This window comes from Haliaeetus leucocephalus, unplaced genomic scaffold (assembly GCF_000737465.1).
Source record: "Haliaeetus leucocephalus isolate CR32 unplaced genomic scaffold, Haliaeetus_leucocephalus-4.0 Scaffold752, whole genome shotgun sequence".
Lineage (NCBI taxonomy): Eukaryota > Metazoa > Chordata > Aves > Accipitriformes > Accipitridae > Haliaeetus > Haliaeetus leucocephalus.
The window spans coordinates 1120906-1147688 of NW_010973188.1; the positions used below are offsets into that span (position 1 = coordinate 1120906).

The window sequence follows — 26783 nt, forward strand, 5'->3', positions numbered from 1 at the left end:
TGGAAGAGGGGGAACAGAAGTTACTGAGAGTTGAGTACTACTTCTGATTTTTAATCTTTTTACTTCATTTCTTTTGTTTAAAATCAAACTTGTGTCATTCTGGTAGCAATAACATTATTCAGTGTGTTCCAGTAGTAGTATTGGTTTTTGGAACAGGTTTTGCAAACAGTTGTTCTTTAGCATGACTAGTGTCTGGGCTAGGCCCAAAATATCTATTAGTCATTTTCCACTATGATGTTCTTCAGAGTGTAGTGTGTACTGCTGCTTCTGATTATAATATGTATGTTTGGAATCATGTTTTGAGATACAATAGATGCCTTTAAATTAGAAACATCGAATAGCTGCTACAAGCAAAATTTTCAAGTAAGGAGTGATTGCCTAAAAAATAAAATGGGAATGAATGTAATAAAAGATACTGATATCCTTGCTTCCTTAGCTTTTTTTATGCTGAAAAAGATATAAATTATACAACTACTTAAAGAACATGACTTTTCTGTGTAGTAAGGATACCACTGGTCTTTCAGTAAAGAAAACCATGGTTTCCAAACACTACATTCAAGTTCTGTGCCCTAGTTAGAAATACTTGTTTCTGTGCTTGTTAAAGTTTTGGCAGGGAGTTTTCCTGATCCTTCTTGACTGTGTTCATCAGGTTACTGGAGGAGTAGTTGGAGAGTAAAATGTGTATACATAGGTTGGTATTCCATATAATTAGATCATAGAATATGTATTTCATAATTTTATGTAAGCTGTGGTTTGCTGTAGTGCATTTTAGTAATAAGAGAGAAAATGTTTAGTGTTTGGCTATTTTTTTTGATACATGGGCATTGATAGCAACTTCTATCTATGACTGCTTTTGATGGATCTAATAGTCAAAAAGTAAGAACTTAAATGTGCTTAAAGATTTTTTTCTTTGAAGGCTTAGCTTAATACTTGTTCAGTATGATCCACAGTTATCAGTACATAATTTCATTTATATACAATATTTATTGAAATTTGAGGTGATGCACTTCATTTGAGTGCAATAGGAAACTATTCCTTTTCCTCCTGTTATCTTTGAAAACTTACACTCTCATTCTGTTACTGCCTCTCACCTAACATCCTTCCTTATTAGGAGGACTGGAATATTTCAAGGAAAATAATATCCAAGCAATGTCTCTGTGGCAGGCCCATCACTCAGTGCCAAGAGGAAAACTTGAGGTCTTGAGATCAGAAGATAGAAATCTCCCCACAATTTTAACTTCATGAATTTTTACATTCTATTTTTTTCAGACTGACAATTTTTGAAATACTATTTTAAAATCATGATATGTTTTGTTGATTTCTTTTAAGATTTATGTTTCCATGGAGGAAAATGGAAACAGCTTTAAAAAAGCAGAGCTGGTAATTAATCTCTTCTGTGAAGTACTGCTCATTCTTCTGTTACCTGATTATGGTCATCAAAGGATGATATAACAATTTTGAAAATTAAACTTACTAAAGTGCTCAGCTTTTCTTCTGAGGTGTATTATTGGATTTTATCTAGCCTCTTGCTATTTGTGACGCTATTCTTGTCAGGAAATATATAGTATGTTTAAAGGATCAAATATAGCTTTTTTTTACTTTACACTTAGGTTTGTTTAGTATATATGTACATTATCATCTAGTCTAACTATCTCCTGTTGTAAATCTCTCATTTTCTTATTTACTGCTTCCTCTGGTAGAGGGTTGGTGTCTCTACTGAGATGCAATGATGTGCTGCATCTCTTGTAATGCAGGTAAAAATGGCTTCATATGAAGAGCCTGTAACTTCTGGCTGGGGGGGGGCAGTAACTTCAGCTGTCCCAGCAGGATTGTAGGTATCTCTCTAATCAGAGTATAATTTTCAGGGATACTAGGATAAGAATTTATCTCACAGGTTTCTGAGTTTTGTTCTTTTACCCAAAGATTACTGCATCTAAATAATTTAAGAATGCCAACATGAAATATGCTGATCTGTTACCAACACCATAGCCTGGTGTTACTGAAGTGTAAAAAACATTTTAAAACGGACGGCCACTTATTTAAAGTGGGAAAGCAGCTCTCAGTTCTTTGTTGCAAAGCATACAAGGAGTTGTTACTGACACAGCTGAATTTCTATTTACTCACTTACCTTAGGCCCCTGAAGTTTGAAACAATAGTGTAAATAACATGCAGATATTTGTATGAAACTAACAAATACAACAGATTATTCCTCTTTGCTTCCCATTTAGCCATGTTATAAAACAGTTATTTCAAATAAATAAAAACAAACTCCACATTATTTTACTTCAACATTATTATTTTTTATGTGCAGTGGAAGAACAAGACAGAGCTAACTGCTTTCCTTCAGTTTGTTATGCCTCCCACCACTCAATTTGCATTTAGGAATAAAAATACTTTAAATAGTTCCCCTCTTAACTTTTTTTATTTATGTTATTTTAACCTCCATATACGGTACGATGTGACAGACTTTGAAAGACAGTTTTCCATAGTGCTCAAACAAAGTTTTGGGTAATCCTTACAGACACTTTGCAGATACCAGCAGATAAGATATCACATTTTTAGTGATTTCAGTCACTAAATTAAAAAATAAGGTGGGCTTGTTTTTCACAGGTATAAAACTTCTATCATGCTGTGTGTTAAGCAGTAGTTTCTGTGGTTTTCTGGTAAGGTGAGCTCACCTGCAGAGGTTTTTCTCTTGAGTGGAATCTTCTCAAGTGAGAAGTCAGAAAGCTGTGAGATTTCTTCTTGGGTTTTTTCGTAGTATAAATAGTGGGGAGACCTATATCTTTCACTTAGCGGGGAGGGAGGAGGAGAAGAAAGTTATTTAAGTTCTTTTTGTAGGAAGGTTAGATTAGAATATGACAGTCTCTCACTGAAGGTCTTTCCTCCTCCTCTGCCTTCCAGTGGAGGTTTCTGGAAGGTCCTCAGTGGTGTATCATAAGGACACTATTGCATCATATTAAAATAGAGAACAGAGCAGTTGGCATCTATGGCTTACATTCACTTTTTACCTCTAGAGCTGAATATTTTCACCAAAAGGCTTTCTTTAAAACTAAGTGTTTCCAAATGATTTTTTTTAAAAAGAAAAAATTATAAAAAGGTATTGTCACTGTGTTTACCTCTTTTCGTATATGTTCTTGATTTGCACCTCTTAGAGAATATTATTTAGTAAGACATGACTTTACTCTTCCATTTTGAAGTTTTTTTACTTTTATACTATACATAATTTCATGACGTGCAAAAGTTAATTCCAAAATTCCATATTTATTTCACCATGAAGCTGTAAGGAGCAATAATCATGTTATGGAAGGGGAAGTACTTGTTCTATCATTCATAAAATTTTATGCAAATTGGGAAATACAACTAATAAGCTAAACTTTAACTATCAGATATTGTCCTTGAAAATTTACAATATGTAAGCCCACAATTTCTTGGTGGTAATAGTTGCAGTTAACATCAGCAACTGTAGAACAAGAAATAAAGTTGTTGTGCTGGTACCTATAATTTATATTGTAATTCCCACTTTATTTATTTATATAAATATATAACTTGTTTTCTAATCCCCAGAAAGCAAAAGCTTTTGAACTAGTAGTTGTAACTTACACCTATTAGCTTGGAAAAGTTACTGATTTTATGAACTCATGGAAAACAGGTAATGGACACCAAGTTTGTTCTTTTCCCATCTTTTTTAAAGGAGCAAAAAGAGGAAGCTGAGAAATTGTCATACAGCACAGCTTCAGTTTGCAGAAAAATATTGGAGCAAGTAATTGAACCAAATTGTAGACACTAGAAGATAAAGAAATTACTGTCAGCTAAACTGGATTTGTCAGAAACAGTCAATTTAGTTTTCTTCTGAGGCAGAAGAACAGGGCGTGGTTAAGAAATAAATCAGTACATGTTATATTTTGTCTTCAGTAAAGCTTTTGACGCTAATGTGGTATTTGGTATGCAAGCAAGGGGAACGTGGTCTAAATGAAAAATGTAGTAAAGTAGATATAAAACTGGAGCAGCACCTGTTGTAGTCATAGTTATATGGAAATGGAAAGATACAAGAAGTGTGATTTTTATGGGGTCTTTCTTGTATTCCATACTACTTGGTGTACGAGTAATAATTTGGATGGTAAAAAAACCCGCCATATTTTCTTAAATTTGAGGATAGCATGAAACTGTGAGATGAGATGCAGTTATGTGAAAGGAAAAAATTAGAGTTAGAAAGGATCTTGACAAATATGAGACACAGTCTGAAATAAATAGAATGCAGTTTCCTGAGAACAAGTACAAGAATCTGTACATGTGCAGGAGAATATGATTTAAAGAATGAGGGTGAGGAGCAAATGGCTGAATAGCACTTCAGCACCACAATGATCTGCAATTTTTAGTGAATGCCAAGCTGGACATGGGACTGCAGTATCAGCTGTTGCAAAAAAAGAATAGTATTTGAATATATAAACATGAGTATAACTTGTAATATGAATCAGGATCATTCATTCGGTTCTGTCATATCTGAATTGCTAATCCTGGACCCTTGAGGAAATTACCATTTCATGCTTCAAGAAGCATGGGAAGAGTCTAGAAGGGAACAGCAAGAACCAACACAGTTTGACCTACAAGAAAAGATGGACAAACTTGTGACTGACTGGTTTAGAGAAGAGAGGTCTGAAGTGAGGCATGAAAAACCTCTCAAGAGGTAAAAAAACTTGCACGAAACAAGAGATAAACATATTCTTCATCTTCACAAAGAATAAGACAAGAAGTAATAGGCATGAATTATAGCAACAAAAAGTTGAATTTGGCACTAAGAAACACTGTCACACTCGCTAAATTCAGGTTGTCTGTCAAGGCTGTGAAAGCTTCATAAGTGGAGAATTTTAACAAGGGGTTAGATATTTATCTGCCTGGAGTGTAATAAATGTGATTTGATCTTTCTTTGTGACAGTGTGACAGGAGGGATGGGCTAAATGATATCTTAAATTCTCTTTTAAGTCTTTTTTCTGTGACTTCTGGACTCTGATTTCTATATTATGTGTGACTCAAATTGGTAGCTCGAGTAGAAGCAGTGTGGTAACCATAAGGTCAGTACAGTATTGTTTCTTAAAAGCTGATGTTTCTTTTGCATTCTGGTTGTCAGCATGTGTATCATGAGTTGGAAGTGATTCGTCGGATAATCTAGCTCCATGGTACATAAACTATGACTTATTGATTACTGTTTTGGGGGACATGGTATGGTGAAGCAAATTTCTTTTATAGTGTATGTACCATGTTCCATAAAGAAATGAAGTCTATACTGACAGACACCAAATATAGGAAAGAGATTCTGTTAATACCTTCACTGGAAAAAGGCCTAAATCTTATCGGACATTATAGGATCTTTTTTCAGAAAAGGGTAAGACAGAGGCAGCCAAAAACTTTTTAAATACCCCAGTTTTGGAGAAACCTAATTTGCATGTGTCAAAACCAATTAAGTCTATGACACACATCAGTAGAAAAACAGGCTTATTTTATTCTGATACTCATAAGATAATTTTTAAAAATATTTGACAGAGTATCCAGAGGTCTGAGAAACTTGGAGGATTGCCACTGTCATTTTGTCCAAAGAATTTGGGAACCTTTGATTTAAATGATTTTTAAATTGCCAAAGGAAAAATGGTCCTTCATTTTTTTTTATGCAGTAGTATGTCAAATTTTTAATTTTTTTTTTTTTAAATTAAGATTGTCACAAATCTACTGGAATGTATTTTTACCATTAGAAGTCAATTTCTGACTGTTCATGGGAAAGATCAGTTAAGTTCCCTCATTATACAGTCTTTAAAATAGTTGATGAGCATGCTCATACTTCTTTTTAGACATCTGTATGACTATTTATGTGTTCCCGAATAGTCAAAGCAGGTGTAATCATCCAGTTTCTGTCCAAGTTAGATACCTACTCATGAATGTGTGTGTGTGATTCAATGACAAAGGATAACCCAGCCAGACCTGGGGAGCTCGAGTCATCCTCTGGAGCTCCGGTACAATCCAAATTGCTAACTAGGTCATGTGAATAGCCTTTATATAGTGTACTGTATGGGTAAATTGATTTGCTTCACAGGAGACTGTGTTCCTGAATAGCAATATCATCTTTTCAGAAATCATGGCTTTTGAATGATACACAGGATGGTTGCTTCAAAGGTTTAAAAAGAGAAGGGGGTGGGGGAAAGAGGGTAAAAAACAACAGCAGAAAGCAAGCTGATTCTGTATGTCACTGTAGGGGAGGAAACATTTAGCAAAAGAACTAGTTAATTTATTTGTTCTTGGTAATTCCATTTTACTGTATAATTAACAATTGTTATAATTGTCTGGGATGAATAGGATATAATGGATAAAATTTTTCCCAGCTGAAATGTTTCACTGGTCACATCATATTTCTATTACAAAGAACACATATGAAACACCTGATTTTCCTTATGATGTTCTATAGATTCAGTCAATTCGTTTCCATGGATTTGTTCAAAATAAAAATTAAACCTTTTCTTTTAATTTGTAAGACAGTAGACATAACTGGTAGAGAAATGGCTCTTATGCTGATTTGCAAATGAAGGGATTACACCTCTATGTTCTGCTGCCCTCTTAAATTTTTCTTCCTATTCAGTGTACCATAAAGTGACATATTGGTTCTCTGTTTCTCTTTTCTGGCTCTTTTAGTAGAGGTAAGTGAAATTTTTTATGCAATACCTTTCACTGGAATTTTCTTTTACGTAATCAAAGCAGTGCCACTCTCCTTTGTTTCTTCACCCAGTTTGTTGTCTGCTGCCACTTCCCTTTGTTCATTTCATGTTCCCTTATGCTCTGTGTAGTTCTCTTCTTGAGGTGTTTTGTTTGCGTTTTTTTCCCTTTCTAATGTCTTGTTCCCTGTGCATATATTTATCACAGTATGTCTTTGATTTCTTCTACTGAATTGCATTGGTGGCAGTATTTTGAAGTAATAGTAATGTGAAATTACAAACTTATTTTAGTGAACAAAGCATAACGATGAGGCATATTCTGCGGAGTTTACAATCAGAGAATGAGAAGAACAATATGAATAACTGACTAGAGTAAGAGCTACTTAGTACAGATAACTTTTCAAGAAGAGTCATTTTTAAGAGTAATTTGAACAGTTGTAAGAGTTTTGGCATTGTCAAAACCAATATATTTGGCAAGTTGGAATTAACTTGCATCAAATGTTAGGTAGTTACCTACTCCATATTTTAACTTACAAATTTGAATGTGGACATTAACTGGCAGTATTGTTGATATTAAATTAAATGCCAGAATGTCCCTTCTATACCTCTTTCCTGCTTGGAAGAGGCTAATGCATTGTTTTGTAAGATTCATCCATTTTGAGTCAAGACATTTCTATTAAAAAAAAAACCAAACAAACCAACCAACCAAAACCCTGCAGGCAAACCAAAAATCTTGAAAAAATATTTTAGAAGTATGATACCAAAACAATAACATCCAAGTATGATTTATCTTTGTATCTGATATTCTGAGTTTTACTCGATTGACCCACTTTTCTCTGGAAGTTAACCTTCCCCTCTTTCTACCTCAAAAACATCCAAGAGGCTGAATATATATAAAGTTCCTTTAATCATCAATTGCATGTTGTCATTTTAACCTTCACATGAGCATCCTTTAGTTTATGCTTGCCCTTGAGCAGATGAGGTGCGTAATCCTATTCTTTCAAGCTTTTAAAGCATTTTTATTGTATCTTTGTAAAGTGTGTTGTAATGTGCTATTTTAAATCAACTTCTTATTTTGAAATCTAAAGGTCATGAGCTAATATGTCAAGAGCATTCTAGCTGTTAACTGTGGCTTTGTGCTGAATTCTTTAGTGATTTTAGGCATATGTATATATATGTACATATATGTGTTTGTATACATATGTATACACCATTTAATTTTCATTAGGGAATGTCAGTGAATATGATCATGTTTTCTATAATGGGTGGGAGGAGTGGAAATTTTTATGATGCCACTTTTTGATGTGCTGCTACTTTGACATAATTGTTCCCCTTTCAAGAGTCTCCACCAGGTAGTTTTCAGGTACAATTGTAGAAACTTTTCGTTTGAATGTGTTGACCGTGTAGTATATGTTCTACTATCAAGGGTGGGGACTTCAAAGATGGTTGTTAGAATTGGTGCATTTCTGCCCTCTGCGTAGGGAGTGTGCTAATGATGGCTAGTGCTAATGACTTCTGTCCTGACTGTATCCTCTTTTAGGATGTATCATCATTCTAATCTCCACTGATACAGAAATGTTTTCAGGTTTTTTTGCTAACTACATGCTCATATAGCATGGGACAGGTTTAATGTTAATTTTCAGACTGAATTTATTATAGAGTAAGAACATTGAGTGTAAGCCTATATTGGTTATCAATAGTATAGTGAATTCTCTGTATTGTGGAGAATACTGATGTTAAAGAGGTCTTGAACAGACAGTTTTTAAAAAAGAAGAGCCAAAGAGTACTAATCCATTGACAGTAAGGAAAATCAGGTTTGCTTATCCTGATCTACTGGTGCAGAGCTTAATTGTGATCCTATGGCACTAACAATAATATGTGTATAAATGTGGAAGAAAATTGGTAACAGAATATCTCAAGTAGTCTTTCTGTTTTAAAAGGAAAGGGGTACGTTAGCCATGTATGAACTCAGTGTCAAAAATGAGTAGTTTAAACTGTTTCTTGTGGAAGCCAGGCTGCTTTTTCCAAGCCAAAAGGGTTCACCAGGTTTTGAGTCTCAGGCTTGTATTTGAATAAAGTTTGGTCTATAGTCCAAACCTTTTATTGAAGTGCAGGTCTGGAATGCCTCTTTCTGGAAAGGAACTTCACAGCATAAAATTTATGTAATACCTCTAAAATTGTGGTTTTTATGATGATGGTTTAATATTTCAAAAGTTTTGAAGATTTAACTTTGAGTTCTAATTTAAATGTGTCGCAGGCCTTTAACATTAGTATTTATGAGAATGTGAGTCACTTTTCACTTTTTGTGCCCCTCCAGCCTTCTCACTGGCTGGGCTTTGAGAAGCTGAAAAAATCCTTGACTTAGTCTAAACATTACTTAGCAACACCTAAACACTAAAATGTGTGTTACCAACATTCTTCTCATACTAAATCCAAAACAAAACAGTATAGCAGCTACTAGAAAGAAAATTAACTCTATCCCATTCAAAAGCAGGACATCACTGCATTTTTTTCTTTTTTTTCCCTCTTCTTCTTGTTTTTCCTACTATTTCTACGCTTTCCTTAGTTATAGTCATGCTTTGGCATTCTTTGCTTGATTAAGGGTTTTGTTGTTGTTGTAGTTTTGTTTTTTCTGTTTGTCTTAAATACCTCTCCTGAAACAGAAGTAGATGTGAAATCTCTTATGCTTGTTGATCTTCTCTTAGCATTATGCATTTTGTTATCTGTTTGTTGCCCAAATTGCTTGTCATGTACAGTCATGCATCTTTACATAGTATCTAATGTAACATTTTCACACACTGGTTAATATATGGACTTGATCATTCCATATAGGAAATGGAATCAGACATTGGGCAAATGTTTTTTAGTATTCCAGCTATATGAAACTATTAGAGCTGAAATTTGTTCATGTCCAACTGCTATATTTTTGTTTTATTTATTTATTTCTGGAAAATCAGCACATATAGTAGAATCCCTGAGTATGAGATCATTTTAAATGCAGCTTGGTCACGTAGACATCCTGTTTCCATGGTTTGTGTGTATAACAAAATGAAAATGTGGTCCTAACATGAGTTAGGCAGACACATTTTTACTTTAATCTGGCTACCATGGATAATAATAGCAGGTGAATTGTAGGGATGCAGATTTCAGCTACTGAGATTCTAAGAGTTCCTTGTAAGACCTGTATGTGCTTTAATCCACAATGTAGGATGGAAAGCCAATGGTGCTGTGGCATTAAAATTACCATGACTTTGTTTCCTTATGCTTCAGTCACTTTTGTTAAGTAAGCATGCTGCTAGACTCTGTTCCCTGAAACCAGTTTAAAAGGTTTCTATAAACCAATGTTTCACTAACATTTTGGCACTATTGACTTCTTTTGGCTTATCCATCCCTTTCCTGAGTTGACATTAAGAATCTGGAATGAGATATTGAGAGTCAACTGTGTGTATTTAGGTGGAAATGCTGACCAGCGTTCTCTGGAGTAATATTTTTAAAAAAAAAAAAAAAGGCAATATAAAGTAATAAGAAAAAAGATCAGGAAGTTTGGGGTTGATATAGTTGAGCCATTGGGAGTTGTAGGAAGTCAAGAAAGCTCTGTGATCAGAATTGAAATAGATGGATAGGGTATACGTGAAAGGACATACATTACATAAATCAATACCACAATTACCTGCTAAATATAGAGGCAGTAGGGTTCTTAAACATTTTATGCTGAAAAGTACACAGTTTATTGATTTCAACTAAAATTTGGAGGCTGTATTCCAAGTATATCAAGATTCATTCTGAATGTGTCAAATATATCATCTATTTCAGGGTATGTGACCTAGTGGGAAAATGAGAAACACTAACATTAAGTGAGCTACCAAGGCGAAGGGAAGTGGGCATGAGCTGAGATGAGGAAGTATAGTAAGAGATCTGAAAATGAAGTGTGAAAATTTCACTTTGGGCATGGGTAAAGAAGGCCACAGGGGCATGTGGCAGGGGAACCTTCATTCTGAAGTTCAAAGGTTCCACTACATAAAGGACAAAAATAAGTCACAGTCCTGTATTCCCTGTAAATTTCTAGTTAATGAAAATACAGCAATAAATAGTATTGATTGCTTCTACTCCCAATCAGAGATTTATGTCTTCATACTGCAAATAATAATATTATGGAGTAAAAGATAGTATTAGCCTGATAATAGCCTCCTAGTCATAACTGACATCAATTACAGCTAGGAATAAAACATTGAAGTATAATGAAGAACTGGAACCTGAAACAGGTTTTCACTACATTAATATATTAGAATAAAATACATAAACTTCTCTCTTTAGCTGCATATCAAAATAATGCAGTACTGAGTTCAAATTATCAGCTTAATAAAGGGAAGTAGGTGGTTTAAAAGGTAATACAGCACATTCAGGTAAATTGAAATGATATGCTAATGAAAGTTATGTCTACAAAATCAACATTCACATAACTGCATGGTAAGATTCCTTTAAAAGATACCTTTTACCACAGAGCACTGCTATCGCTTCTGAGGCAAGAATCATGTTATTTAGAGGAAAAAAATCTTTTTGAAGATGATATGATAGAACCTAATGCCTTTCAATGGGAGTTGTTCCAATGTAATATTGTAATGATCTAATTGGATTTCAAATACAAGAGTTGCGTATGCTCATAGCCACTTTGGGAAGGCCAGATACAAGGTAATAACAATTGAGAGCTATCCTGAGGGTAGGTATGGTGAAACAAGCATATGAATATACCAGCTCAGCACTTTTTTTTCCAATACAAATGTGTAACTGCAGGTTTCTGATAGGCTGTACAATTGTTAGAGCTAGTATCCTAAAATCACTAATTTCATTCTCACCATCTCGCGTGCTATGCAGGATAGGGACTACTGAAAAGACTTCCCCCCACCCCTACTTCTGACTTTTTGCTTCAAGTATAGTAGTTTATTTCTTCATTGAGGAGTCACATTTTAAAGTGTTAGCTGAGTAAATTTAGCAACACTCCAAAGCAGACAGAAGTGAAAGAAAACAACTTCCCATTAAACCAAATATGGTGGTTTTGTTTTCGGAGCTCTGGTTTGTCAGTGCTAGAGATGTGCTGGATGGGCAGAATTCTTCTAGCTGCTATCAAGGTGAAAACAGATGTGGGATCCAAGTTTATAAGGTGGTATCAGGGATATTGTGGTAAGAGTTTAGGTGGATCAGAGCACTTAATCTCTTTTGCATTTTCTTTTTATATAGAGAAGAAAAATGTTATTTAGAGCTACATTTGAGTGGTTTTCATCTTGAACATAGTACCAAATGTAATGATAGAGGAAAAATATCAAGAAGATTTACTTGAATTGGGGCCTAATACAATACCTTCATAAGTAATGGAAATACTTCAGTGACAGCATTAAGCTGGGAAAAGAAGGCTTATCCTTTCTGAGTACTACATGTCTTCTGAACTGAAAAAGGGAGAGGTTTATACAGAAGTAAGTTTGTTACATTAGAGGATCCTAGGTAGATCATTATAATTATTTAAGGAGCCTTTATTTTGTCATAACTTGGCTCTAAGCCTATCAATTTGCAGCTTTCAGCATTTTTCAGTGCAATTTTTATAGGCAGTGAGTTCGTTACTTTTTTGAAACAGTTGATGAAACCTCTCTCTGGCACTCCTTAATATATTGATAGCTAAAAGGATGATGGCTTAATGCATTCTGTCTTTAAGTAGGTATCCAGACAAAGCTCTGTTTGATTCTTAAATAAAAGATTCTTTGTTTATACCAGAGGAAGTTATTACTTCAGGTTTTTTTCCATGGCCATAAAATTTATTTCACTGCAGAAGCAGTCATCCTGCAACTGTTGGAAATATTTGTGCACAAGCAGGTACTGACTTTTTTGTGTCCTTCCAATGTTCTGTGGGATCTGTTATTAAGCATTTGAAAAGTATTACAAAGGAAGATCAAGTTAGATTTGTTGTTGTTACTGATACAAATATGCATTATGATCCTCTTTTATCAGTGCTCAGTTACTTTCATAAATTCAGTCGGAGCGTTCACAATGGTAATGCCCTTCACTGCAGTGCGGTCTGAGTGTATTTTGTTGTCTTGTTACATTAAGCTGTGGTGACCTGAAAGTATTGTATAAATGACAAATTGCTGCATTCACCCTAGTGAGATATTTCTTCTACCAGTGATATAGGTGATAATGTGTGACAACCTGTAATTCCATTTTTTCTGAAAAAATCCCGTAACTGTGGAGAAACATTGTTTGAATGTAAATACATCCTAAGTTCTTAGTTTTTCAGTGGAAATAAGTTGTTTATTGTTTTGAGACAGAATGAAAGGTAATTCCTTCATTCAGGTCTCTTATAGGTACATCTGGCACCAGCTTGTCTTGTATTGTTTGAGCTGCATATATTGACAGAAATAGTGGAAGCTTTTTGGTGAATGTTTGAAGGAGTTAAATTACTATAGAATTACATGTAAAAGTTTGATTTATTGCACCTTGGCTTTACTGCATGTATTGGTAAAGGTGTTCAGTCATCTTTCATTTGAGCTGGAATTATCAGCAAACTATTCCAGTACAAAACAGGATTAGCTTAAAGATAAGGTGTGAGCCAAAGAGCACACAAAACCAAACTGATTTCCAGAAATGTAATGGTTTTTATAATTTTATTAAAAGCATAGCAACTTCAGCTGTTAGACTTAAAGTATGTTTCAACAGAATGAAAATTCATGGCCAATTTTCAGTGCTTATTTATTATGATGGATCAGTATCACCTAGAAGGAACCTATCTGCAGTTCACTCAATGTTGAGCAACTTTTGGACAGGTGAGAACTTTATTTTCTATTACACTTAAAATAAAAGAAATACTATTTAAAAGAAAGCTCTTGCTTTATTTTTCTGGTTGCCATTTATTCTCTTCTTATTCCAGTGCCTCCAAATTGATTTTAGGATTTGTGACGTTGGGTTTAAAACAGTTTATTATTTTTAGATGTTTTACCATATAGAGGGAACTATGTGACATTATTAAATCACATTGTTCTTTGGTTAAAGAACCATTTGAAGAGCCGTGAATTCAGTAGCTCAGTAAATATTTCTGTCTTCTGCAGGTCTACTCACCTGTTCACAAGTTTTAGTGGCATAGTTCTTAGACATGTCAAACATAAATTATTTCCATATTGTAGGAGACAAAGAACTGCATTTTAACAAAATGATAAAATTTTCTTGGGACTATGGCACCCAATATACCGCTCCAGCTTGATGGTAGTCTTTCAGTGAGCTAATATCCATTGTAATCAGTTGAGTTCGTGAGATGATGTGAAGTACTGTTCTGAATTAATCAAACCGTTCTCTTGATTGCTTATTAAATCCGCAGAAGTGTGGCAAATTGTATACAATACATGTGGTTCCACTCTGCAGCTAAAACAAATCACAAAATAAAAAGAAAGTGAAGAAGAGAGAAGCAGCATGAAGAAGAAATACTTATATTAAAGTAGTTATCTGTCTTTAAAATAAATATAATTCAACTCTTCTCACAGGAACGTGAGTTTCTGGAGATTTTACTATCCATATTCAGATATTGGAAGTCATTGCCCTTCTCTTCTGCCATCTCATTGCTCCTGAGCTGTGTAGGACTGTTTGTGCAGATTAATGGAGGCCTACTTGTAATCCAAATTTATGATCTTCTTTTGCCATGTTATCTATTATTTCCAGTAAAATACAATTTGGTTTAAAAATAGCTAGATCTGTGCAGCTTATGAGATTGAACCTGCTGCACTGTCCATGTCTTCTGAACAGTCCCATAAATAACATTTCTTTTGTCCTTTATTTTATAGCTCAGTTCAGGCCTGCAGTAGTTAGCAGTTAGGTCTTGAATATGGTGGAAAGTATAAGCCATGCAGATTAGAGACACTGATTAATTGAGGTAGCAACCATATATATGTGTGGCAGGTGATACTGCTAACTGATACCATGTCAGATTTTTCTCATGAAACACAGAACTTGGTGACTTCAGAAATAATTGGTTGATACTTTCACTGATCTCTCTCGCATCAGACTTCACCAATCTGAAAAAAATGTCTTATAATTTCCAATGAAGCTTCTCTTCCATTTTGTAGTGTCTGATACATATTTCCATGTGAATTTGAGTCTTTGCTAAATAATTTCTAAAATGCATGTAAAGAATGATTATAGTTAAGAGTTTGGTTAAGCTGTGTGTTGTTAGGAGCAGAAGAGGTGTTGCACATTTTAATTATGTTAGAAAGGAACACCAAAGCAATCAGAACTGACATTCCACTAGTTTAAGTAGGGCATTACTTGTGATATTTTTTGTTATTTTTTTTTTTTAGGGGGGTTTCTCCTGCAAACATTGCTCCTACTGTTGAAGAATTTAAGTTGATGTTTCTTGTATATGACATAGCTGCTGTTGGCTTGGCATCTGTAAATCACTGGATAGTACAAGGTTTTTAGTAACTGTATGATCATAGCTTTATTTAAGGAACCCATTAACAAAGCCATCCTTGCCTCAGATCTAAACCATTTGAATATTAACACTAAATGCTTTATCATAAATGTTTTAAATGTATAAGTCAGACTCAGCTTAATGAATTACCCCACATTTCAGCATTACAAAGTTGTTTGCACAGCAAATTATAAATTGAGCCAGCAATACCTTGCATCAATTTTCTAACCACCTCCAACTACAAGGAGTTGTATCCGTAGGTACAAATTTTCAAATCATAAAAATATTGGTGAAAAAGATGTATCCAGTCATTTTTATGTTACCAACACTTAGCAGATTCCACTTGAGTATTGCTTAGCACTTTTCCAGTGTAATTTTAACATAGCAAATGGGAGGGTTCCTTGCATATATCCTTGGATATATTTCTCAGTAAGTAAAAAGTTACAGTGTTTCTGAGGGGGTGTTATTTAGTTAGTTAGTTAGTTTAACATTTCATTCTTCATGTGTTTTTATGACCCCCTTTTGAGAGCCCTGGAGGTCTTCTCTTATTCTTTTCCCCTTATGTGCTTGAATACCTAGAGTTGCTGTACTTCTGATTGGCAATGATTCATCCAAACAAACTTTATGTAAAAAGGGTTCTTTCATTAATTGCCATCCTTTTTTTTAATAATTTTCATCCTCTTTAAAAAAAAATACCCTTCTTTACCACTGTCTGTTAGATATTGAGACTCCAGAGCTAAATACAATTTTCTGTATATATCTTCACTACAGTTTTACAGGAAGAATTTCTAAATTCCTTGCTTTATTAAACGCAGTTCAAAACCACAATTATTTCTTTGTTGAGCTACCTTGATGCAGGTTGATATCTTTTTTTTTTTTTTTTTTTCGGTCCACTTGTTTCTAGATCACTTTGTTCTAATACTTTTCACATATTTCTTTGTCATATCATATATAGTCTGATTCCAGCCTAGATCTAGACAGGTCTTACCGAAGTGTCCTTGGAGCAAGAAATAATTATTGCATGTTGAATTCATAGGCTGGTGGAATATGAGAAGCTGGGGAAAATGGAAAACATTCTCGGATTTCATGGAACAGAACTTTCGGTATTCCATTTTATTCAATATGTTTTAAAATATGGAGGCTACAATGTATCTATATAATGAAGCCTAAGTTAAATTGACCCAAAGCCATGAAACCACATCAGGATATACTGTGATTCAAAGAAAACAAGTCCTGTTGAAGATTATGTGCATTTTGGAAAGAATCCGGCTCCATGTCACACCAGTCTGGAAGGTATGCAGAGCAAGCTCATGCCTGCTATCTAAATCCCATGTCCACTTTGTGCTAGAACCAGACTTCCTGAGGAACAATGCTTTCTTCTCTATTTAAAGACCTATTTTTTTCTATAAAATTTAATTTATTAGGGTCCCATTTTATGTGTTCAACAGAGATGGCATAAAGATAAATGAAGGTGATATTTAAGTTGGGTTTGGCTGCATAGTCAAATCAGGGATAGGATTTAAATACAGATTTCATGGTATCAAAATCTTATTATCTTGTCCTACCACATTTTGAATTCATGTGGTGGAATTCCATTGTGAAATCAGGTGAAATTACAGATTCCTGCCCATATCTAGACAGGTTCTGGGAGATAGAACTGTTTGGGGTTGATATCTGACCCAAAACAAAACCTGCAGAGCCAAGTTCAAATGTGAGAAATTGAATGGAACTAGAGATGCACATGATGTGAAGATTCATGTTCAAGCAAGTTTACCTCAAATTTGGGGTTTTCTGTTTAAAAAAAGAAAGAAAATAGAATAAAAATTGGAAACCAGTAATGAAAAAATTATCATTTGTGAAGTGATTAATCTTATGTATGGAATACAGAATGTATTATCACATCATGCAAATGTTAACTTATGTTGCCATGCACAACAGTTTTAATTTGGTTAAATAAGTTCAGAAACATTGGTTGCTTTGTTGATATGCTACTTATGTATAGTGCACAAACAATTACATATCCTGTGTAATTATTGTATATCAATATTTTTAGCCACTTGAATGCCACAGCATAAAATATCTGGATACACATTTTAGCAAATTACAAAGAGAAATGTGTTGTGTTTTGAAACTGCTGTGTTTGCTACTGTACAGGCTTTGCAGGTATTACGTATGCTTTTCCTGCTAGAGTTCAATGATTTTGTCTCATGTAAGTGTTTTATTTGATTTGTCACTGTTGTTTTCTATATTTGAAGCAGGGATTTCTTTTGGTATAAAATAGAGTCTATTAGACTTTCTAGTCTAAGTGCAGGAAAACTTGTCTCCTGTCAAAAGACAGAAATACTTTCCATGTTTGTTCTGGCTTAATTCTTTATTTTATGTATTTATGTCCACTGTTTTTCCACATGATTTAATTCTGGCAATGGATTTTTCCTCATTGGTTTTTTTTGTCCTCCTGCCCTGAGTCTGTTGATTCAGCTATATGAGCCTGAAGGATTATACATTTTACAGAGTTGTCAATAAATGGGGTTTAGATGGTGGTGAATAGCACTGTTTCCTTTTCCGCTAAAAGACAAACAGAATGTCTTCTAATGCCCTTGTGTGCTGGGCTGTATCTCATGCATCTCTGTGGCAGTGATCAGAATGTGAATGTTAGTGGTTTCTAAGCAGTTAGAGGAGATACGAAGTATGTAGGACTAGCACTGGTATCTCATGCCAAAGGCTCCACGAAGGAAAATGAAACTCCAAGTTCTAAAGAGCTCGATTTCTACATATTGGATTTAGTTCTTTATTTTAGTTCACTGTACCTGTTCTGGTTTGCTTTGATAGTAATTTAAAGTGGGGATCAGTGCAAAATACCAGTTAATTTCCTTTACCTCTTTACTTTAGTCTTCTCTGTCAATATTCTCAAGGATTGAAATTTGTACTTAATATATTCCAGAGTTTGTCTGTATCTTACTGGTTTTATTATAATGAGGGATTAAAATGGATCCTAGAGTATGCATATTTTTATGCTTTGACACATATGTCCTAAGTACTGTTCTGATGCAGGCAGCTGAGCTTTGGTATTAGTAGTCCTCTAGGGTATCCACAGCTGAATCAGTGATATGCTTGGCAGCAGCTGTTATCTCAATTAAATGTGTCAGCTGTACAAATGTAAAGAGCAGAAGTAAAACATAACGTAGTTGTTCAGAAATGTGAGTATTTGTAGTCACAACAGAGTTCCCAAGTCATATTTTCATGTAAAGGTGAAGAATTGCTCTGGGAAAAACAGGGGATGGATGAGGGCTATTGCCATGTGCGTGCCTAATTAATCAACCCAGGTAGTTCATTCAAATTTAGTAGTTTAAAATTCTACTAAGATCCAGTAGAACATGCTGTTTCCCTCTAGTTAAAATAATTTTCTCATTAGTGGGGAAAAACAAAAAGAAAGAATAATACAGATTTTTCTAGTATTCCTGTCATGGGAGTTTCAGGGCCAAGTGTAGCATGACTAACTGTGACTAGAGAAGTCTGTGACATGTGGATGGAACTCCTCCAGCACTTAAATACTATGAATATCCATTACTCTCAAACAGGGCCAGAAACCAAAATAAAATGTCTTCTAAGGGGGCAAAATTCTCATGCTGCAGTCCTGTTCACCTGCCAGGGAAGTACTTTTAACCCCCCCCAGAGTGATGAAGGTTTTTTCTTTAAGAATGATTCAGGGTTCTTTTTGTCTTCCCCCTGGTCTATCAGTTGAGTCTAAATTCCATTGACAGAGGAGCTAGTCTAGCCCCTTGAATTGTGATTCTTTTACTCTGCTATCACACAAAGATTTATAGATAACTTTGTGTTGTATAAAGCTGCTTTGTTCTTGACAGGAAAGCGAACAATTTCTAATTTCACTGGAAAAACTGCCTGTAGTGTTTGTAATGTCTGTCCTCCTCATTTTTTTTTGTCTGCCATGTCTCTTCCTCAGTGAGCAATATAATTAAAATTCATAGTGTGGCACTAGGATTTTGATTATAGAGTTAATTCTTCATCATTCCTATGTCTCAGATTAATCAGGTTTGCCTAGGCTTGTGTCACCCACTAACAAGGTGCTCTAAATTTTTTCTTTTCATTTAGGGTTTGGGCTTTCTGCTGCTTTTTACCCCTTCCATCTTGTCATAATCAAAGCTTTTAAATTATCTTATAATTCAGCATGCGTAAGTAAGTCTGGTCAGTGGTCCTCTTTAATTAATGACATGCTTGCCAAGCACAGGAACTTACTGAAGAATGACTCTGTGTGGCTATCAAAAATAATTAGTATACACATTTATGTTGACTTAATCAGCACAAAAGATACTTGTATTTCAGGAAATGTCTGTTAAAAATATGATATTTAGTTTGTTTCCTGTTTTTTCTGATTTAGAGGACTACAATAATTGCAAGCAGGTAGTGTTGGAGGTGGGAGAATACCACTCATCTTAGAGGTGAATGTATTTGTTCTCGCTACTTGAACAGATGAAAAGTAATTGCAAAACTATGCGAAGTTTCACCTTATTCTTAAGTATCTAAAAGAATCAAGATCAAATCAAATGTTTTATTATGCAGTTAGAGGTTTTATTTTATTTCCATATGAGTTGATATATTGTTCATAGCGTACAGATAGTGAAGAAATAATTTGCTCCAGCACTTCCAATTACGCAACTGCTTGTTTCTTTTTCCCTTAGTTGCAAGACAGAAAATATTAAGTTAACCAAGATTTATTTGTTTTCTTATGGGATATAGTTTTTGTATAAATATGTAAATAGAAAGCAAATGTTAGAACAGTTAAACTTCCAAAGTTAGACTCTGAAAGATACATGGTTACTGAAATTGTTCACTCCTGCAGTCCTAATTAAGTATCCTTTGATATTTTGATGGTGTTTTATAATATAGTGATTTCATAATAAGAGCCTTTAGAGAGGGCAGGATGTGAACTACGGTTCCTGAGTGAGGAGCTGTTGGATACTTTTCTCTGATTCACCGAGTGGTCTCACACCTTGTCTGCTGTGCATAGCACAGCAGGAGAGGACATTGTGTCACAGTCTAGCCTGGCTCCCTATGGTTAGGGAGCTCTCCTTCTGTTTGAAGTCCTGTTAAAAAAAGGAGTTGAATTTCAACCTCTTTCTGAGAAAATGCCCTATAGAACAGATCATTATATAAAGAGGGATTATCAGCACCAGTATTCACAGTGGTTCTGCAGAAAAGGGTCCCAGCTTTGGAGTCCAAGCTGACAGAAGGATCTCCCTACGCTTGATGGAGACAAAGATGGATTTTCAAATGTACGTCTGGCCTGAGCATTTTCTTCCTAGTTTGCTGTAGACAGTTGTATACAGAGCCTGCTCACTGATCTCATCTCTGTCAATGTTACCTCGTTATCTCCAAGTATGATACTCTTGCAGGTATGATGCAGATTTGCTTGTGGGAACCAGAAGGCTGTTAGCTCTTATGGTGCTTAATTCTCAATTGTCTGTACCTTAGCCCTTTTAACAAAGCTTTACCTGTTGCTGCTCTGCCATTCAGAACCACAAGCAGTATCATGGTGTTGTGGGCTAACCCTGGTGGGCCGCTCAGCCCCACACAGCTGCTTGCTCGCTCCCCCACAGTGGGATAGTGGAGAATCAGAAAGGTAAAAGTGAGAAAACTTGTGGGTTGAAATAAAGACAGTTTAACAGGTAAAGCAAAAGCTGTGCACACAAGCAAAGCAAAACAAGGGTTTCACTTGCCACTTCCCATGGGCAGGCAGGTGTTCAGCCATCTCCAGGAAAGCAGGGCTCCATCACGCATAATGGTTACTTGGAAAGGCAAACACCATCACTCTGAATGTCCCCCCATCCTTGTAGGGAATATCCCTTTTGACGGTTGGGGTCAGCTGTGTCCCCTCCTCACTTCTTGTGCACCCCCAGCCTACTCCCCTGCAGGACAGGGTGAGAAACAGAAAAGGCCTTGAACGCTGTGCAAGCACTGCTCAGCAGTAACTGAAATGTCCCAGTGTTAACGCTGTTTTCAGCACAAATACAAAATGGCACCTTACAAGCTACTGTGAAGAAATTTAACTCTATCCCAGCCAAAACCACTACAGTATTTTTTAAAAACTTAGTGAGCAATCACACAGAACACGTTCCATGCGTTTTAAGCATTTGTCAAAGTTGCATGTGCCGAATAATTGTTCATATTAATTTTGTTGCATGTACTCTTATAGTCCAGCTAACAAATCACTCCAGGAAAATGTTGAGATGGTACACATGGTCTGATTGCCTGAAGGATACTTTTATTTTTAATCATGACTCAGTTGCATTTCCATCTGGCAGAAAACTGCTTGGGAAAATTTACACATTTTCAAGTGTGCCATAAGCTATAATAGGCATTTTAAATTTCTGAAATCTGTATGCTTTGAATTAAGACTTTGTTGCTTGTATTGAAGTTGTCCACATTGCAGTTTTTCCTCACTATCATATTTCTGAACCAACTCTTTGTTTTCAGCCTGTTGTTTAGTGTTCTTCTCATTAAGATGTACTATTTCAGTATTTACAATATCTTCATCTGACTCTTCTGAAATAGGTTATGTACATTCAATATTGCTCTTCATTGGTGATATTTGAAATTCAGATACAGCTTGTTTACCTAGCAGTACTGGGAATTTCTAATAAATTCTGCCCTGTTTGAAGGAAGATTATCTTTACAGTCTTAGGCTATGGCAGCTTTAGTATCTTGCATCAACTGGAATAATAAGCTACAATTTTTATGCAAAATCTGAGAATGTGATTTTAGAAGTTAGGGTGTTTAAAGTAAGTTTGAAGATTGCATTATTTTCATTTCCACCAAGTAGAAGAATGCAAGATTCAGGCAGGAAATCATGCTGATCATTTACATTGAGAGAGATAAGGAAAGAATAAAATATTTGTATTGTACTTGGGAGAAGGAATGGGGTTTGTCATATCATTATGTTCTACCTTGCAATAACATCGCAACATTGAAATAATATACTTTAGAAGATTAACATATGCATGATTATTTTAATGGATGGGATTTTGTTTTATATTACCACAAAATTTCAGCTTTCCAGCAATGTGAAACATTGTCACCTATTGTCAAAATAACTGATAGGCTATTTAGCATACAAGAATAAGCTTTGTTTCTTTTTACCTGTTGGCAGAGAAGTCTGCTAACCAATGAGTGAGATGTTATTTAACCTAAGTGTGTGGTATGATAAAGATGCTTTTCCCATGGCAAACTATTCAAGTCTTTTGTGTCTTCTACCCTCTTGATATATTAAAAAAAACAAAAACACAACCAAAAAAAACCACCAAAAAAGCAAAAAAAATCAAGAAGTTTGCTCTAGTTTTACAATTTCATAACACAAAATCTAAATAAATTAGCTTTTAAAGCTAATTATGAAGCAGCTTCTTGTGTTCCTATTAATATTGTTACTTTGTTTATTCTCTAAACTCTTTAAAGCAAGGAAGCATAACAGAAATATGTCAAAGTATCTCCATTAGTAAGGCTCTTTTGGTTAGCCTGGAGTGTGTTTTGTCTAAGCAGCACAACTCAGTCAATACCTTTCTTGCCTGAGAGAGACGAGGGAGCCTCTATGGTGACCCAGCCTCCACGTGCACTTATAAATGTTCCAAGATTGTTCCTGTGTTTAGTCAAATTCTGTGCTTCTGATGCTGGATAGAACCAGAACACTTACTGTTGTCATTGCCTGTGTATTTAGGGTTCATACTGTGCTCGCAAATTGACAAAAAGAAAATAATCTGAGAGGAGTGGCCCAAATCTGTCTGTGCCTGTAACTTCAAGGAGGAGACATACCCTTAACTGAAGATGTCTACCAGACCTCCTAAAACTGAAAGATTCTTTCAAATTTCAGGTTAACCTTCTCTGAACAGCAAACTGTTAGTCCCCTGAATAATTTTATTATAATCTTTTCAGTGGATCTTCAGTGTCAGTTTTGCAGAGTCAGCTTTGCAAGTAGAAACGTTGGAGTCTTGCTCCTGCATGTCTGCTGTGCTTTTACTATGGCTGTACCTGACTGTGCCACTTGCAAAAGCACCACAAATTATCCTCAGCATGTTCAGAAAAACTGAGGCTGATACGGTTTTGCCTTCATAATGTGAATCCCAAAATAAGGCATTTTGTGTATCACCTTGCAGTAACTGACTGGTTCACATGGCAGGTCTGGGGAAAGAACTGCTGTTTCTCTGACTGTCAACCAAGATTCCTGCGCTGCTCTTTGCAGGCACTTGTCACAGTTGCACAATGAGGGCTAAGTTCTGCTTTACTCTTAAAATATAGGTTCACCTTCTTTATGGAAAATAAATTTTTTTCCAGTTTTGCTACTTTTACTTTTTCTACATAGAATGACTTGCAGAAAATTTGCTACTGTGAAAATTAATTGATCTGTGAGTTAATATTAATTAGGGAATAGCATATCATTCTTTTTTGTTTCAAGTCATGATAATTAAAGTAATTTTTTTTAAGTGAAATTTTGAGCATATCGTATATCAGTTTTGTAATTTTAATAAAAATTTACAGTAGTTGGGTTTTTTTTTTAAATTAAACTATTATATAAGCTAAAAGGAGCAGAGGTCAAAAACTTTGGCAATTTTAGCGATATCGTGATATTCGAGTAACTTAGTTGTCCCTTGCAGTCATTTGCATGTAATAGGTGGATTTTTTTTAATTGTTTTTTTAGAAGGTTTTTTCTATTTGTGGTAAAGACAAATGAGTATCAGTAATAACAGTCATTGAGGCTTGCTTATAAGAGCTCTTTCATAAGGCACTCAAGTCTTGAAGCGTAGGAGGAGGTTGAACAATAGTATGCTATATAGCTATGAGGCTTTTTTATTGCTTAAAAAAAAATAAATCTCAGGACTGAAAGCTCTGTATCTTTTCAACTTGGCATGATGAAGAACACAAGCCAAAATTATGCTGTTGGTGATCAGCTGTTATGTTGGAACTATAATTATACTACGTAAGTGAAAGATTGTTTTGTACTGCAGACCGAGGATATTGCTTAAGATGCATGCATTCTGATACTTCTTAATTGAATGAGTTCATTTAGTACAACCCATTTTGTGGGGTAATGGTATTTGTTTTAGGTAGTTTTCTGTGTTGCTTGTTCAACATTTATGGAGATGGTATACAATATTCCATTTAGGATTTTTCAAAATTTATAGTAAGAACTGTCAGATCTCTTCAGAAAATGCAGGAATCAGATGGAATCAAGGTTAATGGCTGTTTATAGACCGTGAAGCCTCCAGGGTAATACAGAAGGTGAATAGGTCACAGTGTTCAAGAGCAACTCTATCTGATTTTTCAAGTAGAGTCTAGAAGTATAAGTTATACAGCCAGGAATGAAATCCAGAGCTAGCTTTGTTTCATAACATTTGACTGTTCAGATATTTTTTTTGTTGTTATTATTAATAGAAGATACACAACAAAGACATCAGTGTCCTGTACACCCAGTGTTAGAATTAGAAACAGCCATATTAAAATGGAATTAATGTTTTGCTTCTGCAGAGAAGCCTCACTGATCTGTTGTGTTTGTCCTGGCTGTATGAAATCTTTCATTGTGGTGAAAAGTAGTTAGTAAAGGGATTTTTTTAAATTATTATTTAAAGCTTCCATGAGCACACACTTGCACTAACAGGCTATTTCTCCATTTCTGAACCAGAAGGTCCTTCATTTTGCTTTTCTTGGCAAATTAGTCCAGAAAGATTTTTTTGATAGATTTCACAGCTCTTTAATTTTTTTTTTTTTTTTTTTTTAAATTGTACTGGAGCCAGCATCCTGAATAGATGCAAGCTTTCTGTGAAATTTATACTCTTTTTACTCCTTTTCTTATTTTATTTTTTTAACAGTTGCTTGGTTCTTACAGGTCTGCACAATATAGTCCAACTGAATTATTTATATTTTAGTGCATAGAATTTTGTCATGCTTAACTTGTGCTACTTACCTTTTTTTTTTCTTTTTCCCTATAGGTATATTCGAATTGTTGGGACCCACAACACAGTGAACAAAGTTTTCCATATTGTGGCGTTTGAATGCATGTTCACAAACAAAACCTTTACTCTTGAGAAAGGCCTGATAGGTAAGAGATAAAACTGTTTTCCTTTCACATGAACTATTGCGAAAACGTGCCTTTTAAGACTGGCCGTCACTGCACTCTTACTCTATTTCTGTTTTCACACTGAAATCTCTAACTTGAGTTAAATGATGCTGTAAGCATAGAATTAGTTGGCTAGTCCTTGCGACTCCTTTGATATTCCAGTTCTGTGGATTAATTAGTGATGTTACAGGAATCCTAAAGTTCAAATTAAATCAACTGCTGCTGATACCAGTAATTGAGTAACTCAGTGCTGCTAATCCAATTCTTCTTCGCATGTCATAGTATGGTTGCACTTGCCTCCCAGCAGGTTAGCCTGAATTCTGTAATGAGGATGGAGTAACCAGAGCTATTTATTGCAGTGAAGATGGATTTGGGCATTTAGGGCCTATTACACAGCCTAGTTCCAACTGCTCAAGGTAAACTCTCGTGTGTTGATTTTCCCCCAAAGAGCCATAGACACGTTTAGCCATGGCAGAACACTATATTGGCTACCCTTATTCTCAGAGCACCGCACTGATGGAGCTCTGTTACCTCTGGAGCTCCCAATAGCTTGTATAATACTGATTTAAGTTCTTCTACATAGTACTGAATTACTTAAGGTAGAAATCCCCAAGAGACCACCAATACTGAATGATAAAATATGTCAAAGTAAGATTTAGTATTGATTTTTTTAATAGTTCAAACAGGGTGATTTCTGTGCTTTCTTCCATATAAACTCAAGTGAGTGAGATCCTGAAATTCATTGGGAATACTTTTGTGCAGCTTTCAGTAGTTGTCTAGGTGGGATTTCCCACAGTTTGTTACTTCTGGCATGAAAATTGAGTATTTCAGCAAAATTCTTCATGAATTCATGCTGGTTTTAAACATATCTTTAAATTTTAAGAATGCACCTATGATAGATGGAAGGGTAAACAGATTTCAAGAAAGAATGAGAGGGAAGATTTTAGTAAGACATATTTCTTTTAAATTTTTTTCTGAGAAAACTATAATATTTAGCTGTGAAAAAGTGAGACCAAACTCCTTCAGCCCATTCCCCATGCGTTACACAAAGGCATCACATGGTTACACCTGATCTCATGAGGTTTGCTGTGTAATTTCATGATGTTTTTTTAGAAGCATAGAATAAGTGGCCTGACAAATCACACTTTACTAATTTTTATGTTATATAGCCCCAAAATGTACAAGGTCTTCCATAATGCAAATAGAAAGTTTACCCTTTGTTTTAGGGAGTTTGCAAGTAGTATTGCAATTGCAGTTGACAAGAAAATAGAATAAGGAAGAACTGTGGTTAAAGAAAACATCCACCTTCAGTAATCTAGTGTCCTGGTTTCAGCTGGGATAGAGTTAACTGTCTTCCTAGTAGCTGGTACAGTGCTGTGTTTTGAGTTCAGTATGCAAAGGATATTGATAACACTGATGTTGTCAGTTGTTGCTAAGTAGTGTTTAGAATAAAGTCAAGGATTTTTCAGCTTCTCAAAGCCCAGCCAGCAAGAAGGCTGGAGGGGCGCAAGAAGTTGGCACA

General features: G+C 35.1%; 1 protein-coding gene across 4 annotated transcripts in view; it reads left to right on the forward strand.

Moving 5' to 3' along the window:
- The window catches only part of BTBD9 (BTB (POZ) domain containing 9), a 131653-nt gene that overhangs the window by 55985 nt on the left and 48885 nt on the right, over positions 1 to 26783 (forward strand). For all 4 annotated transcript variants that reach the window (XM_010581132.1, XM_010581133.1, XM_010581134.1 and 1 more), the window contains one exon: positions 25134 to 25243. In XM_010581132.1, the coding sequence (XP_010579434.1) occupies positions 25134 to 25243 (110 nt within the window). The remainder of the gene's footprint in view (positions 1 to 25133; positions 25244 to 26783) is intronic.